Source organism: Euleptes europaea, chromosome 8 (genome assembly GCF_029931775.1).
Source record: "Euleptes europaea isolate rEulEur1 chromosome 8, rEulEur1.hap1, whole genome shotgun sequence".
Lineage (NCBI taxonomy): Eukaryota > Metazoa > Chordata > Lepidosauria > Squamata > Sphaerodactylidae > Euleptes > Euleptes europaea.
The window spans coordinates 15282815-15298920 of NC_079319.1; the positions used below are offsets into that span (position 1 = coordinate 15282815).

The following is a 16106-nucleotide window of genomic DNA, read 5'->3' on the forward strand; positions in this document are numbered from 1 at the left end:
AGGATGGCAACCCTAATGGGAAACCAGTGTGATTCTGATATTCATATATATGTAGGATTCCACCACAGAGTAGCAGTTTCCTTGCAGTGTGTGTGCCCCAAAGGGGACCTTACAGGAATGGCCTTTGCCCTTCTCAGACCTAGGCCTTTAATTGAAACTTGTGGCCCGCTTAATTTTTAACCTAATCAATATTTCACTTTACTCCTTCTAACCTAGCCATCCATTCTTTTTTTAACCTCTTTTTGTTCCACCAGTTTTTCACCTTCTCTCTCTCCTATAGTTAGGGTTGCCAGGTCCCTCTTCACTACTGGTGGGAGGTTTTTGGGGTGGAGCCTTAGGAGGGCGGGGTTTGGGGAGGGGAGGGACTTCAATGCCATAGAGTCCAATTGCCAGAGTGGCCATTTTTTCTCCAGGTGAACTGATCTCTATCGGCTGGAGATCAGTTGTAATAGCGGGAGATCTCCAGCTACTACCTGGAGGCTGGCAACTGTACCCTGACAGAATATGCAAGTCTGTTCTATTAGCTATGACAGGTGGATTTAGATTCAGGGGATCTAAGTGTCAAGCTAAGTTGATGTAATAACCTGGAAAGCCCCTAGAAGGCCTGAGACTGAGTTAATAAGTTGCACCTGTAGGGTGACTCAGCCTGAAGGTAATGAGTTGCACCTGGAGGGTGACTCAGCCTGTAACACTGCCTGGAGATGGCATCTGTATATAAGTATTTGACTCCGTGAGTCTATGTCGGGAGATAGTGGTGGAAGAGTGTGTGTATAGCACTGTGAATAAACAACTGCATTTTCTACAAGCTCTACTGGTACTGGTGGTTATTCCTGGGCGTTGGCACAATCCGCCAGTTCCCGCAACATACCCAGGCCCCACCTAGAGGTTAGCAGCCCTACCTCCGTTTAGATTTTGGAACTAGTTTGATAGTTATCCCTCTTTTCTCAAGGAACAATGAGCTCTTTCGCTGTGTGTGAGTGGCGCCAAGAATCATTAACACAGAACTCTCAACAAATTACAACTCCCAGGATTTTTGAGGGGAAGCCATGAAAGTTAAACTGGTATATGTCATAATGTCTGTTTAACCCTTGTGTACTGATTGCTTTAATGCAAGGGTGTCAAACTCAATTGTTACGAGGGCCGGATATGACGTAAATGTCACTTCGTCGGGCCAGACCATGCCTCACCAGCCCAGATCGAGAGTGGGGGGCGGCTGCCTCAGCTGGCTCGCGGGCCAGATAAAGATCTCTCAAGGGGCTGGATTCTGCCTGTGGGCATTATGTTTGACACCCCTGCTTTAATGGATTAAGATGGATTTCCCCCTATCAGAATCAGATTGCCAGAAACATGGCAGGGTCACCTCCCTTGCTGCATATCACATGGCTCAAAAGACTGATAACTCTGAAGCTAGTTCAACCTACAGCGTATGTACTCTCACTATCTGCCTGCGCTTAGGAATTTATATACAGTTCTAAAACATTATTTAAAAAAAACCTGGAAAGAGGTTTTCTTCTCTTTCCCATAACGCTAGAACTTCGGATCACCCAACAAAGTTTCTGTGCATTAGGATCAAAACAGGTAACAGGAAGCACTATTTTTACATAACACATAAATAATGTATGGAGTTCACTATGACAATGAATATGCCAAAATAGCTAAATAGAACCTCCATGTTCTGAGGCAGGACACTTCTGAATACCAGAATACTGAATATACAAATAAGGAAGAAGTGTCGATGCCTTCAAGTTCTTCCCAAAGAGTAGCACCTGGCCAGTCACTGTTAGAAACAGGATGCTAGACTATACATGGATTTTTGGTCTGGTCCAGTAGACTCTGCTTACGTTCTCAATGGGAACATTCTCCATGCACAAGCCCTCACAGATATGAATGGGATCTACACACGGGCACTCAACAACAGATCTGAAGTAAACTGTCTTTTTTGTCCAATGGACATTTAAAAGATCAAGCCGGTGTAAACAGTTTGCAGCCCAAAGTCACTTTTTAAAGAGTGCCATGGAGTTGGAGCTGGGAAGTTGGCATAGGACCAAGTCATGACATTTGAAAGGAGGCTGATGAATGCTGGTCCCAGTGTCCTTAGGTATCAGTTCCACATTAGTAACAAAGCTGGTTCTGCCAAAATGTCTCTTTTACTTAGACAACTGTTTTAGCGACAAATAATGAACGTGAGAACTCTGATCCTACGCCCTCTTTCCTTACTGCAAAACTATTGGCCGTCCCCAAAATTCTCTAGCCCTCTCTCCGCAAGACTCAGCGTTGCTACTTACATTATTACTATCATCAGATACACTATTTGTTCCTGTCTACACATTTGCATAACATTTACGCGAGTCTAAAACGGTTCCTTAAGTTCCTCAGAGAATTTTCGCTTTTCAGAGGCTGCTTCATATCCCACTTTTTTCTTTAGCCCATCCAATTTGAATCAGTCTCGTTCTTGGTTCCAACTTCCCACTTCACTCCGTACCTCAACCCCCTTCTCCTGTATTCCACTAAACAACGCTGCTCTTTGTTCGGCTTTGCCATAGAAACCCAAGGCCGACAAGCTCAACCTCCTAAATCTTGTCTCCTCTTACACTAAAGTAATTAGAGTTATGGCCTCAGGAAGGAGAACTCCAGGCTTTGAGGTTGCTGAAAGGTTTCCTGTCAGAACCAGCGACTTCATATTAATTCTCAGGGCTACCACGTGAGCCGCCTGCCATGCCAAAAGAGGAGCGACCATTATAATCGACCCAAAGCTGTTCCAAAATGCCGTTTACAGGTGGGGGGGGAGCAATACTGTGTATATATCAGAATATGAACACTTAAAACTGTCTAATTCCCATTGCGATCAATGAAATTAAACTAAGTGCATTTACTGTTGGAATTAAACAGTCCGTGGTTGCGGATAATAGATTCCTTCAAGATGTTTTTGGCACGCCAGAAACAAAACAATAATAGCAGCAGCTCTTGACCCATATATCTAATGTTCTATAGGTAATGTTCTAAATTTAAAAGAGGGATGGGGGGAAACAAGGGTCACCACGGTGGCTCATAAGCAAATCCATTTGGACGTGCAATGCTAGAGTTCCATAGCTGGATGTATAATTTGGTCCCAAAAATTAGCCGGGGAATGCGGGACAAATCTGTATCAAGGCATAAAACTGGGGAAGGGAAGTTGTAACTCTTTCTGGTATCTGACAATAAAAAAGCTTTGACTCTCAAAAGCTTATACGCCAAAGACCTTGTTGGTCTCTTAAGGTGCTACCGGACTCAAATCTCGCTCTCCAACTGCAGCTCTTCTACCGCAGACCCACACGGTCACCCTCTGAAACTCTCCCCATACACACTCGTGTTTTTCAGACAGCCTTAATGTTCCCGTTTCATTTCCTTTTGTTACCGGTTCCCTCCCCCCCCCTTGTTACCACACAGCTTCATTAGCAATCCCTGGCTGTCCTAGCTTTTCTGCGTCCCCACCCCACCCCGCTCTTTCTGAAACCCCAGGTACAAAACCAGGATAGCAAAGGATTGCTAATGAAGCTGTGTGGAAACAGGGGGTGGGGGGGAATGGTAACAAAGGGAACTGGAACTGGAACATTAAGGAGAATGCCGCTATTCCCCCAATCTGAAAATTCACTCCCACCACCGAACTGCTTTAAAATTCAGCAAGGGGAAAAGACAGGCATTGTAGGGGTCTTCGTCCCCACTGGGGCTTAAAGCAACCAGGAAAGTGACATTTCTGACTGGGAAACAGTATGAAAAGGAAAAGGTAACCCTCATGTCCTCCCCTGTGCCATATATGTGGAGCTCCCTGCCCCAAAATGTGGTGATGGCTGCCAACTTGGAAGGCTTTAAGAGGGGAGTGGACACATTCATGGAGGAGAGGGGTATCCATGGCTACTAGTAAAAATGGATACCAGTCATGATGCGTACCTATTCTCTCCAGGATCAGAGGAGCATGCCTATTATATTAGGTGCTGTGGAACACAGGCAGGGTGGTGCTGCTGCAGTCGTCTTGTTTGGGGGCTTCCTGGAGGCACCTGGTTGGCCGCTGTGTGAATAGACTGCTGGACTTGATGGGCCTTGGTCTAATCCAGCAGGGCTTTTCTTATGTTCTTCCCCACACTCCAATGGCCACTTTTAAAGGCCCAGTTATAAATCTGGAATTCCAAGAACAGAACTCCAGGGCCATGTGTAGTTTGCCCCTAACATTCATATTCATTTAATTGAGGGTGAGATCTGGGGTCCAGAAACGACACAAAATCATGACAACTAAAATACTTTGTCCACCATGATGCATTTCTTTCACAAAATGTTTGCTGGGAGCTATGGCGTTATTCATTCTGTATTGTCAGATAAACTCACCTCTATACCCACACATTACAATGATGATAAAATTGTCACAAGGCGCCACCACACATATTCTTACAAAAATCCACCATGTGCTAATTCTCAGTATAAAGCAAGCCCCAAAGGAACACACACGCCCAAGTTCCCTTCGCTGTCGTTAAGACGCAACCACCTTAATTGCTCAGATGCCTTAAGAAAATCCCACCCATTGTAAGGTCTGACATGTAACCATCTTCTTATTTTATGGGATTACCACAGCACCGTGGCTTGACTTCTGCTCTTACATGTAGACTGCTAAAGCTCACTAAGGTTCTATAAGCAAACCGGGCCACAAAAATAATCATATCAGATGAGAATTAAAGAACAATGCCCCATGGGCTTCCACTTGGAAGCTTAATAAATCTCTTTTTTTCCTCACTCAGGGCTAATAAAAGAAGAGTTCGTTTTTATACCCCGATTTCTCTACCTTTTAAAGGAGACTCAAACCGGCTTACAATTGCCTTCCCTTCCTCTCCCCACAACAGACACCTTGTGGGGCTGAGAGAGTCCGGAGAGAACCAAGGTCACCCTGCTGTGTAGGAGCACAGCATGTGTAGGAGTGGGGAAATCAACCCAGTTCAGCAGATTAGAGTCCGCCACTCATGCGGAGGAGTGGGAAATCAAACCTGGTTCTCCGGATTAGAGTACACCGTTCCTAACCACTACACCACGCTGGATCTTTTTCTGAAAACACCATACTCACAAGGAAAGTTCTTCACAACGCTGCCAACAGATCATTACCATTAACTAAGAAAAGGAAAAAAAGAACGGAACACTTGATTTCATTGGTTTTACCTGCCTTCCAGCAGTTAAACATTAAGTTCTATTCCCTTTGTGTGTCCTGTTTTACATCAGCCATGGCTATGTTTTCCTTGCTGGCCCTCAGGCAAATTGCATCTTCCACTCCTTTAAATTCAGCTTACCTCTTTCACCAGGTCTTCCAGGCTGGCCAGAACTGCCAGGAAACCCTGGTCTTCCTGAAGATCCTTGTTCTCCTTGAGGTCCAGGCAGCCCTTGCCTACCAGGTTCACCTGGAGGCCCGGGGATAGTTCTTGTTGACACAGATTGGCTTGGAATCTGATTTAGGATGGAGTTATATCTGGCCAGGTGTCCTGCGTGGTAGGAACAGCCATAAAATTTATACTTCAACCATTCAATAAAAGCCACTTTGAGTCCCCATTCAGGGGTACAAGCATAGTACAGGTTGAGTACCCCTTATCCGAAAATCCGAAATCCGAAATTATCCAAAATCTGAAACTTTTTGACATAATGTCACCTAATCTCATGTGATAGGTTGCAGTCAAAACGCAGGTGCACAACAGACATTTATTCAGCGCCCCAAGGGAGAAAAGGCCCCCTTTAGCTGCGCTACATCTTTTCCAGGCTTATTCTCTGCTCTGTGGTGGGTGGCTGAGATACTGACACCTTTGCTTTCTGATGGTTCAATGTTCACAAACGCTGTTTCATGCACAAAATTATTAAAGATATTGTATAAAATTACCTTAAGGCTATGTGTATAAGGTATATATAAAACATAACTGAATTTCATGTTTAGACTTGGGTCCCATCCTCAAGATATCTCATTATGTATATGCCAAAAGTCCAAAATCCCTAAAGATCTGAAATCCAAAACATTTCTGGTTCCAAGCATTTCAAATAAGGGAAACTCAACCTATAAGTGTTTATTTTAAACATTTCTACCCTAGGTTATCACCTAAGACTCAAAGCAACACAATTGTTCCAATAAAAAAAAAAAAATAAACTTCTTGTGATGGAACTCTAGTTTTCTAAAAGCAGTCTATAGATGGCTTTCAAGTTTTACAAGGATGTACATTCAGACCCTTTTGTTAAGAAGGTGGGATAACAGTCCCCAGCGTGGGAGAAAAGCATAAACATTTAAACAAATCAATAATAACAACAACACAAATCACAAAATCACACAAGGTTGGAAGAGACCACAAGGGCCATCCAGTCCAACCCCTTGCCATGCAGGATCCCACAATCAAAGCGCTCCCGACAGATGGCCATCCAACCTCTGCTTAAAGACCTCCAAAGATGGGGACTCCACTACACCCCACCCCACCCCGAGGCAGCACATTCCACCGTCGAACCGCCCTCACCATCAGAAAGTTCTTCCTAATGTTTAGGTGCAATTGTTTTTCTCAGTCACAACCGACTATGGAATTCTCAAGGCAAGAGATGAGCACAGGTGGTTTGTCATTGCCTTCCTCTGCCTAGGAACCCCGGTCTTCCTGGGTGGTTTCCCATCCAAGTACTAATGATGTCCAACCCTGCTTAGCTTCTGAGCTCTGATGAGATTGAGATGGGCTGGGCTATCAGGCTGCTAAATAAATAAAGATGTGGTACATATGTGCTGACGAGCCCCGTGGCGCAGAGTGGTAAGCTGCAGTACTGCAGTCCAAGCTCTGCTCACAACCTGAGTTAGATCCCAACGGAAGTCGGTTTCGGGTAGCCGGCTCAAGGTTGACTCAGCCTTCCATCCTTCTGAGGTCGGTAAAATGAGTACCCAGCTTGCTGAGGGTAAAGGGAAGATGAATAGAGAAGGCACTGGTAAACCACCCGTAAACAATGTCTGCCTAGTAAACGTTGGGATGTGACGTCACCCCATGGGTCAGGAATGACCTGGTGCTTTCACAGGGTGTGAATGGTGAAAGCCACGGATGTTTTATTATATGCCTTTCATTTTTACCAGTTAGATGGCAAATTTTACAACCCATAATGCAGCCTAAACTGTGTTGTGCCTGCAGGATTCGCAGGGGTGATGCCTCTGACTGGAGTAGGGTTGCCAGGTCCCTCTTTGCCATCAGCGGGAGGTTTTTGGGGCAGAGCCTGAGGAGGGTGGGGTTTAGGGAGGGGCGGGACCAATCCCATAGAGTCCAATTGCCAAAGCGGCTATTTTCTCCAGGAAAACTGATCTCTATGGGCTGGTGATCAGTTGTAACAGCAGGAGATCTCCAGCTAATACCTTGAGGTTGGCAACCCTAGATTGGAGTGGCAGAATGAAGACATGTGCAACCACATTGTGCATCCAGGGGCCTTTCCTGTCCAGCTTCCCCATGTATAATGTGAGTGTCACTCCCTTGGGCCTGGGGTCTTTTGCTGTAGCAGTTATTATACACTGCACATGTACTTCCTTGCAATGCAACCTCTGCTTGCTTCAGACCTGAGGGCACCCAAGTGATCCTGGGGTAAGGCAAGTATAGCCAGAGGAGGGGCAGTAGGACAACTGGACAAGGCGAACTTATTTGGGAAGCTGCCTTATACTAAGATAATTCATTGGTCCATATGCCTCGGTATTGCCAACTCTGACCGGCAGTAGCTCTCTAGGACACAGACACACAAAAAAAGACCTTTCCTAACACCAGTAAGCCCTGGCTCTTTTTTATCTGGGTTGTTTAGGGCCTCCTGCATGTGACACATATGCCAAGCACACATTCACTCTCAACTGATTCACAACCCTTTTCTTCAGCAGAAGGAACAATCCTAAAGGGCTAAAACTCTTCCACCACCACAAAACATCCACCTCCACTTGTGAAATGTTATGGGTGTCCCACCAACTCAAACGCAAGGCAGCAGCAGCTCAACAGACCTCCTGGTTCTTTGCTGCCTACCTAGAGTTTTATCAGGCACCCGGTGGGTGACAGTAGAAGGCATCCAGTTTCCTGGATTGCCAGATGAACAGGTCTGCATTTCAGCAATAAACCAAGATTGGTAACAGATATAACTTTGTGAGAATTATGGATGTTTCTACCCACCCTGGATCAGCTGTTCACACACTTGACGAGCTACTGCCCGCACCATTGCATGGGACTGAAGGTCTCCCTGTATAACAAGAATATCATAATTAGCTCCTAATTTTCTCCCCGAGATAAAACCAGTGGCTTAGAACATGGAAGTTTCTTAGGTGGTTTCCACACGGGGACAAACCTGGGTAGTTTCCCTATTGCTGCTGCAGCTGCTGGTAAAGCAGCAGTCTGGCTTCTATATGGCAGGTTTCCCCAAAACTACCCTGTCCTAGTCCCATAGTAGCAGCCATGCCCCCTCTCCTGGATCAGCAGGGCTTTTCAAGATTTTACAAATTGGTAGTTGAATATCATTATAAAATCGTAACAATATACCTGTGTATCGGGTTCTCTGAATTCCCAGCTTTCTTTTTTCTTTTTTTAAGTAAGTCTCTAGCTTCTTTCATGCCTTTCCTCTTATATCTCCACAATGAAAGGGGCTAGAGACCTACTATTAAAAAAAAGAAAGCTGGGAGTTCAGAAAACCTGATACACAGGTGGTTGGCAGAGGGGGGGTGGCCACTGTAACTATGCGGCAGGGAAAATGGCTGCCATGTGGGCGGGACTGGAAAAACCCAAACTTTCTCACCTACATAGCGGCCATCCAGGCTTAGCCGTGATCTTTCCCAAAACTTTCCAGCAAAGCAGGTTTGGAAAAGATCAGATAAAAGCTGGAGAAACTCTGGGAGGTGCACAAATGTACCACAATGCTTCGGTGAAGAACAAATAACCCATATGGAAATAGCCTCATTCTAATTATTAGAAAATATACCCTGAGACCTTTTGGCTTTTGTGTCTTTGAAAAGGAACAACTTGCATAACAACATATTTTTCTTCAGAACAGTGAGGACTAGACCCCTGTCTTTTTTAGAAAGGACAACTCAATCCTCTTCATATTCCCACGGCCTACTGAGTTCTGCGTTTACAACAGGATACTTACGCGTTCTCCTCTCTCGCCTTTTAGTCCAGGAAGTCCCTGTGAAAAAAATTAAGATGAACATTTAGTTTGTATGTGTGTTGTTTTCCCCCCTCATGTAACGATACCCTTCTATACCCCCTGTAATATGGACACCCTTGGACTCTCGGGTCTGTACATTGGGACTGTTGCTGAATAGCAGGGGAGGCACAGAGAGAGACAGCACCACACTCCAAGACACAGGAGCACCCCAGACACCCCACCGGACGACGCTGTATGGAGCCAGCAGGGACCTGCAAATGGACCACAGCACCTGGACCCGAAGAAGGGAAGTGGACCTGAACTCCATCTTGGATCTGAATGCAGAGCAGAACAGAGAACTCCAAAATCTGCTCCTGAGCCTCCCTGCCAGGGACTCGCCCCTGGAACAGCTGCCTTCCTGGACACACCTTTGCATGACCAAAGACACGGCTGGCATATCAAGATCTGCCTGACGACTTCAGACTCAGAACAATAGCGTTTCCCCCTTCCACACCTTACATTCCTTCTCAGGGCAGGCTAATCCCATCTTCTCCTTCCCCTCTCTGCTCCCAGTTCCTGCCAGCTGTCAATAACACAATCGCTGAGTGATTGACAGTCATCAATAATCCCCTCATATTCCGATCACCCTGGCCCCCACCTTTTCACCACTCAATCTTTCTCCAATTTTAAAGCAATCTTACCTTTGTGCCCCACTGCTCACATGCCCTGTGAGTCACTCTGCTTCAGGGGCAGAATTTGACTATAAAACAGAGAGATCTGGCACATGTCAGTGGCTTCTCATTTTGGATCCAGAACACAAGATGTGAGTCCTACACCTGGCGTGTAGTCCTTTTCCCCCTTCCCTCATGCAGCTACTATTCTGGAACCTCGTTCTGCAGGAAAGGTGACTATGAACTGCTTGGGAATCTCAACCCTTTACTTTCTTAGCTCTGTGTGTGTTGGGAATTGTTTGTTTGTGTGTGTGTGTGTTTACCCTATTTGATTACTTTTAATAAAACCCTTAAAATTCATAAAAGCCTCCTCATTATTGGGTTGCTCTCCATTTGGCTTGCTCACCTAGGGGCAGAATTGGTTTAGAAAGATCCCCACGCCAGCCTCTTGCAAAGCTCTATTTAGTCTCCAGCTAATTTCCCCAAATAAAAGGAGACCCTCTGTGCTTGGCGTAACCCTCAGTGCTTCACTGGCTTTTACAAGGTTGTGGCAGTATGTATAGGGTTGCCAGCTCCAGGTTGGGAAATACCTGGAGATTTTGGTGGAACATATAAACATGTTCATGTGGAAATTGAAACTTGTATATATGTATAACAGTAGGAATAGATTTCATTTTTGATACGTTTTATTTGGCCATAGTGCTGTTTAGTTTTGTGTTTGTTTGTTTTCTTTGCATAACTCACTAGTTCAGCATGAGTTTTGGTTTGAATACCACCTGGAGGTTGGCAACCCTAAGTATGTAGGCCATGTGGTTTGGTCCACCTTGGCGCTGCGGTTCAGTCTTCAGAGAGGTTGGATTGCTGTTCACCACAAATGCAAACATCCCAGCAAAGCTGTTCACTAGCTGGCTGGCTGGTGCCAGTGCCGATGTGGTAGCTGTGTGGTGAGCTGCAGCTTGTCCATGTGGAATATTTGGTTCTCTGGATATGGTTCTCTCGTCAAAAAGGAAGCGTGCGATTGTTCTGCTACTTACAGGGGGCCCAACGTCTCCTTGTTTTCCAGCATTCCCCATAACTCCCGGCACACCTGGAGCACCAGGTATCCCCTACATGGAAAGAACAAAAGCAAACTTCAATAATCTGATGCCAGGTGAAGTATGAAAAAGTGTTATCAAAGTACATTACAAAATACATTGCCCAGAGAGCCACAACAGCAGGCCTGAGAAACTGAATTTTAAAATGTAGCTGATATTACTGCACAATAACTTTGTGTGTCGCTTCTGACTTTTGGTGACTGTATAAACATTTATGCTTGGTAATTAGCAGTGCATTCCAGGCTGAACTGCATACCTGCTTCACATTACTTAAGAGCCCCTTCAATGAGACCTTTTGTGTTTGCTCTGCCCTCACGGCGAAGAATCCCCTCAAGGAAGCATGCAAAAATCACAGCCGTGCGTTAGCTATGCAACCGCCGATTGCTAATGTTATGCAAACAAGGTGCAGGCGAGTGGGGTGTGTGGAATTTCTCCTTTTGCATTGGGACCAGGAATAGTCATTTTAAAGGTCGCATTTAAAAAATGAGCTTTGAGCGAGCTTCAAAATTGACCCGGCATAAATGGCCAAGGAATTAACGACCTCCAAAACATTCTATCATTAACAGCCTTGCTTAGGTCTTGCAAACTGAAGGCTGTGGCTTCCTTTATTGAGTCGATCCATCTCATGTTGGGTCTTCCTCTTTTCCTACTGCCTTCAATTTTTCTAAGAATGATTGACTTTCTACATTAAAAATGATCATTTTACCAGGACAGTCACCATGATAACCATGAATGAGCCCCGTCTTAAGCTTCCATTTTCTGGCACAATCACAAGTGCTGAAAATACACCCAATGTGTGTTTGAGATCCTGCTCAACCCCCTCCTTTGCGCCAACTCAGATTGTGATGGTTCTCAGGTATGCAGGTATGCTGCAGCCTTAATTTATGCCTGACCTGTGTTGAAGTATTAATAGGACCTGGTTACACTATGAAAAGCAGTTAATTCATGGCAGTTTCCCCATTTTGCCACCACACCAAAAGCAGTTGTGGGTTTGGGCTACAGCTGAGTAATGTGAAGAAGATATTGACTTCCTGGAGTATTTAAGCCATGCTAGTTAAAATTTGACAGTACGGTTAAATTTACTTGGCCTATACTTACCGCAGGTCCTGTGGACCCTTGTGGTCCAGTAGGCCCATCTTTCCCAGGTAGGCCCTAAATAAAAGAAAGTACATGAAATGAATATATTACTTTTTACACTGAATTAGAAGTACCAACCATCTCCTGTATATTGGACTGGTAAGTTCACTGCACAACACGGTGGTGACCTCAAAGTCAGAGAAGTACATGAAGTTCCATGCAAATACAGAAGGACCATGCCAAGGTTAAGGAATACTCCCTATGCCCTGTGTGATTGTACATAGATACAGACTGAAGTAAACAAAGCAGTCTGCATTCCCACAGAGCAACGTTTGCACTGAAGCTGCAATATGCTTTCTAGAATTGGTGGCGGATGGGGTTGAATGCAATTGAACCCAGATTTTACCGTATACACAACCACCAAGGAAGTCCAGAGTCGCTATACAGAGGCAGGCAATGGAAAACCACCTCTGAACATCTCTTGCCTTGAAAGCCCTACGGGGTCACTGTAAGTCAGTTGCGATTGGGTGGCTAAAAAGAAAAAGCTATGCACACACATTTTTACGTCACATTTTAGGTGTACAAAGAGTTCCCTGAATACATGCATGCATTTATTTTATTTTGTATTTATTTATTTATATCTTACTTTTCTCTCCAATTGGGTCTCAAAGTGGCTTAGATTATTCTCTCCTCCTCCATTCTCTAACAACAACAACCCTGTGACATCAGTCACCCAACGAGCTTCCATGGTAGAAGGGGTATTCGAACCTTGGTTGTCCACGGTCCTAGTCTGCTGCTCTGTCCACTACAACACACTGTCTCTCTCTGAATTTGAATGCTGCAATCTTTACAATCATTTATACATTAAATCACTTTATACATTAAGTCACTATTATTCTCCTTATATTGCCAGTGTGGTGTAGTGGTTTAGAGCACTTAAGTGGGTTTGATTCCCCGCTCCTCCGCATGAGCGATGGACTCTAATCTGGAGAACCGGGTTTGATTCCCCACCTCCTCCATATGAAGCCTGCTGGGTGATCTTGAGCCAGTCACAGTTCTCTCAGAACTCTCTCAGCCCCACCTGCCTCACAAGGTGTCTGTTGTGGGGAGAGGAAGGGAAGGAGATTGTAAAATGGTTTGAGACTCCTTAAAGGTAGAGAAAAGCAGAGTATAAAAACCAACTCTTCTTCTTCTCCATTGTGGAGAGGAGGGGAAGCAGTGTGGTAGAGAGGCTTGAGGAAGGTTTCCTAGTGGGTTCGCGGCTGAGGTCAGGTTTGAAAGAGAGAGTTCCCGGAGCACAGTTCAAATTCTTAGTAGTGATAATTACATCAGCTCTTAATATTTGTTAATGCTTTTCATGGATCTCCTAGGCAACAGATTTTCTGGTTTCCTTTAAAGTACGAACAGCAAACTGCTAATTTCAAAAGATGAACCTCACTCCTTGCGCCATCCGAATGCCTCATAAGTTGGAGCTTATTACAAGATAGCATTGCAAACCGTTATTCACAGAAACACTTCAACATTCCTGTGAGTCGAGCCATTGAATTGAGGTTGAAGGGGAAAGACTTAAAAAAATTACAACGGGGTCCCGTTTAAAGCAAAAATGAACCTCTGCATACATTACTAAAATGTAGACCTTTTGACAAACTGGAAATCTGAATTTCATCTTCCAACTTCCATGTTGGGTTATGTCCTGTTTTTTCTGAAACTCAAGTTTTCCAGCCGGAACGTATTACAAAATGTTACAATTACCAGCCAACACCAGCAATCCACATGTGGAAATGCACTTCTGCAACAACATGGAAGCACAGAAATAGCTTTAGTGGGGTGGGGGGGGCGCATAGCCGGCCATTGTTGACTTTGATGCACATGCAGCAGTTTGACTCAGTATAATGGCCAAAAAACTGGAAGCCACTGGGTGTTGTTGGAGTCTGGGAAATGTGGAAATGTGGTGATGTCAAGGCATGGGTACATGGTAGGATACAAAGTAGAACATGGAGTTCAATCCACATTTGCCCTTTTTCACAGGCATGTCTCTGGTCTAGTTCCTTCCTCAATCCCCTGACAGTTGACTGCCAGTTAATCTGGGAACCTCCTTCCCACTGTAACCTACTCTGGGTGTGCAGCCTCCTCCCATCTCTTTCCCACTCACAGGTTGATCACTGTACCAATTCATCTTTGCAAATGGGAAGAGTGGAGGCAAGAATAAGAAGAAGAGTTGGTTTTTATATGCCAATTTTTTCTACCTTTCAAGGAGAATCGAACCGGCTTACAATCTCCTTCCTTTCCTCTCCCCACAACAGACACCTTGTGCGGTAAAAGAAGAAGAGTTGGTCTTTATATGCTGACTTTATATGCTCTACTTTCTCTACAAACACCTTCCCTTCCCCTCCCCACAACAGACACCTCATGAGGTAGGTGGGGCTGAGAGAGCTCTAAGAGAGCTGTGACTAGTACAAGGTCACTAAGCTGGCTTCGTGTGAACGAGTGGGGAAACTAACCCGGTTCACCAGATTAGAGTCCGCCACTCATGTGGAGGAGTGGGGAATCAAACCCAGTTCTCCAGATTAGTGGCTACCGCTCTTAACCACTACACCACGCTGGTCCCACGTATCAGCTTTTGTTTCTATCACTCCCAACCGAAATTGCCAACCTCCAGGTGGGGTGCAGAGTTCTCCGGGAACTACGACTGATCCCCAAGCTATGGAGATCGGCTTCCCTGGAGAAATTGGCAGGATCTGAGGGTGGACATCACATCCCTGCTGAACTCCCTTCCCTCTCCAAACCTCACCCTTCCCAGGTGGAGTTGGCGATCCTACTCCCAACAGGTGATTGGTAGACTCAGAAGATTTCAAGAGCCACTAAACTGTGAGCCAGCACAGGAAGGGGAGGATCTGGCCTTCCCCATTTCTCTTTAAGGAGATAATGAGTAGCCCTCTGTTGTACTTTAGAATCATAGAATTATAGAGTTGGAAGGGACCACCAGGGTCATCGAGTCCAACCCCCTGCACAATGCAGGAAATTCACAACTACTTTCCCCCCCCACCGACACCCCAGTGACCAGAAGATGTCCAAGATGCCCTCCCTTTCATCAGCATTGCTGACAAATGGCCATCTAACCTCTTCTTAAAAACCTCCAGGGAAGGAGAGCTTACCACCTCCCGAGGAAGCCTGTTCCACTGAGGAACCGCTCTGTTAGAAAATTCTTCCTAATGTCAAGACGGAAACTTGCAGGTCTATGGATTGGGGTGCTCTTCTCCCCTCTTAAAAGTTTAGCAAAAACGTTTCCACATGGATTTCTTTTTCAGTTCTATAATTTGCTTTCAAGTGTCACAGCTTTCCCCATTTGGCTGATACAGAGTATTTCCATCTAAAGCCTCCAGATCCGTTTATTTGGGAACTTTTGTCTGTATCTCTTGGCCACTGGCAAATTTCCTCCTACCGTACGTTTTTTGTTAGGTGTTAAAACTGTCCTTCATAAATTAAGTCAAACCTGAGTCTGTTTCAGAAGCAGTCGAGTAAGGAGCATTCCCACTGCCATACCTCAAACAAATCCTGGTTTGGAGACAACTTCAAAAACTCATTACTAGATTTCATTTCTCAGGTTACCAAATGGCAGATACACATCTTAAACTGATTCTAGCAGGCAGCGGGGGAATGGAAAGGTAGTTCAGTCTGTTCACAAGCGAACCAGGGCCATATCAGATGTGAAAGAATGCAAAAGCCTGAACTTTTCTCTTAAGGCTGTAATCGTATTATCTCATGTCAGCAGCAGTTATGGAATATCACAGCACCATGCAACAAATGGAGCAGACAGGCATGTTGTTGGAAGGATTAATCCCAATCCTGTTCCGTAGTCTTTAGGGCAACTGAGGCCAAAATTAGATTTGATTTTGACAGGATCCCAAACTCTAGTTTGCTGGGAAAGATGACTGCAGGAATTAGGGAAGATATGCAGGTATGAGTCAGTGATAAGGCAAGGTTAACCCATCCCTGCTCTCTACATTCCACCTGCATACTTCACCCCAGGATTCCCCCCCCCCTCCCCACTAACAGGGCTTATCTCCTGCCTTTAACGTTGGCCTTTTCTGCATGTTTGACTTACTCCTGATTTTCTTCGGAGTCGTTCCACAAGCATTGG

At 45.1% G+C, this 16106-nt stretch overlaps 1 protein-coding gene across 1 annotated transcript in view; it reads right to left on the minus strand.

The window, feature by feature from the left end:
• The window catches only part of COL14A1 (collagen type XIV alpha 1 chain), an 87031-nt gene that overhangs the window by 14644 nt on the left and 56281 nt on the right, over nt 1–16106 (minus strand). Inside the window, exons 23-27 of the mRNA XM_056854323.1 lie at nt 11987–12040; nt 10829–10900; nt 9127–9162; nt 8160–8226; nt 5307–5495 (exon numbers count right to left, since the gene is read on the minus strand). Coding sequence (XP_056710301.1) covers nt 5307–5495; nt 8160–8226; nt 9127–9162; nt 10829–10900; nt 11987–12040 — 418 coding nt within the window. The remainder of the gene's footprint in view (nt 1–5306; nt 5496–8159; nt 8227–9126; nt 9163–10828; nt 10901–11986; nt 12041–16106) is intronic.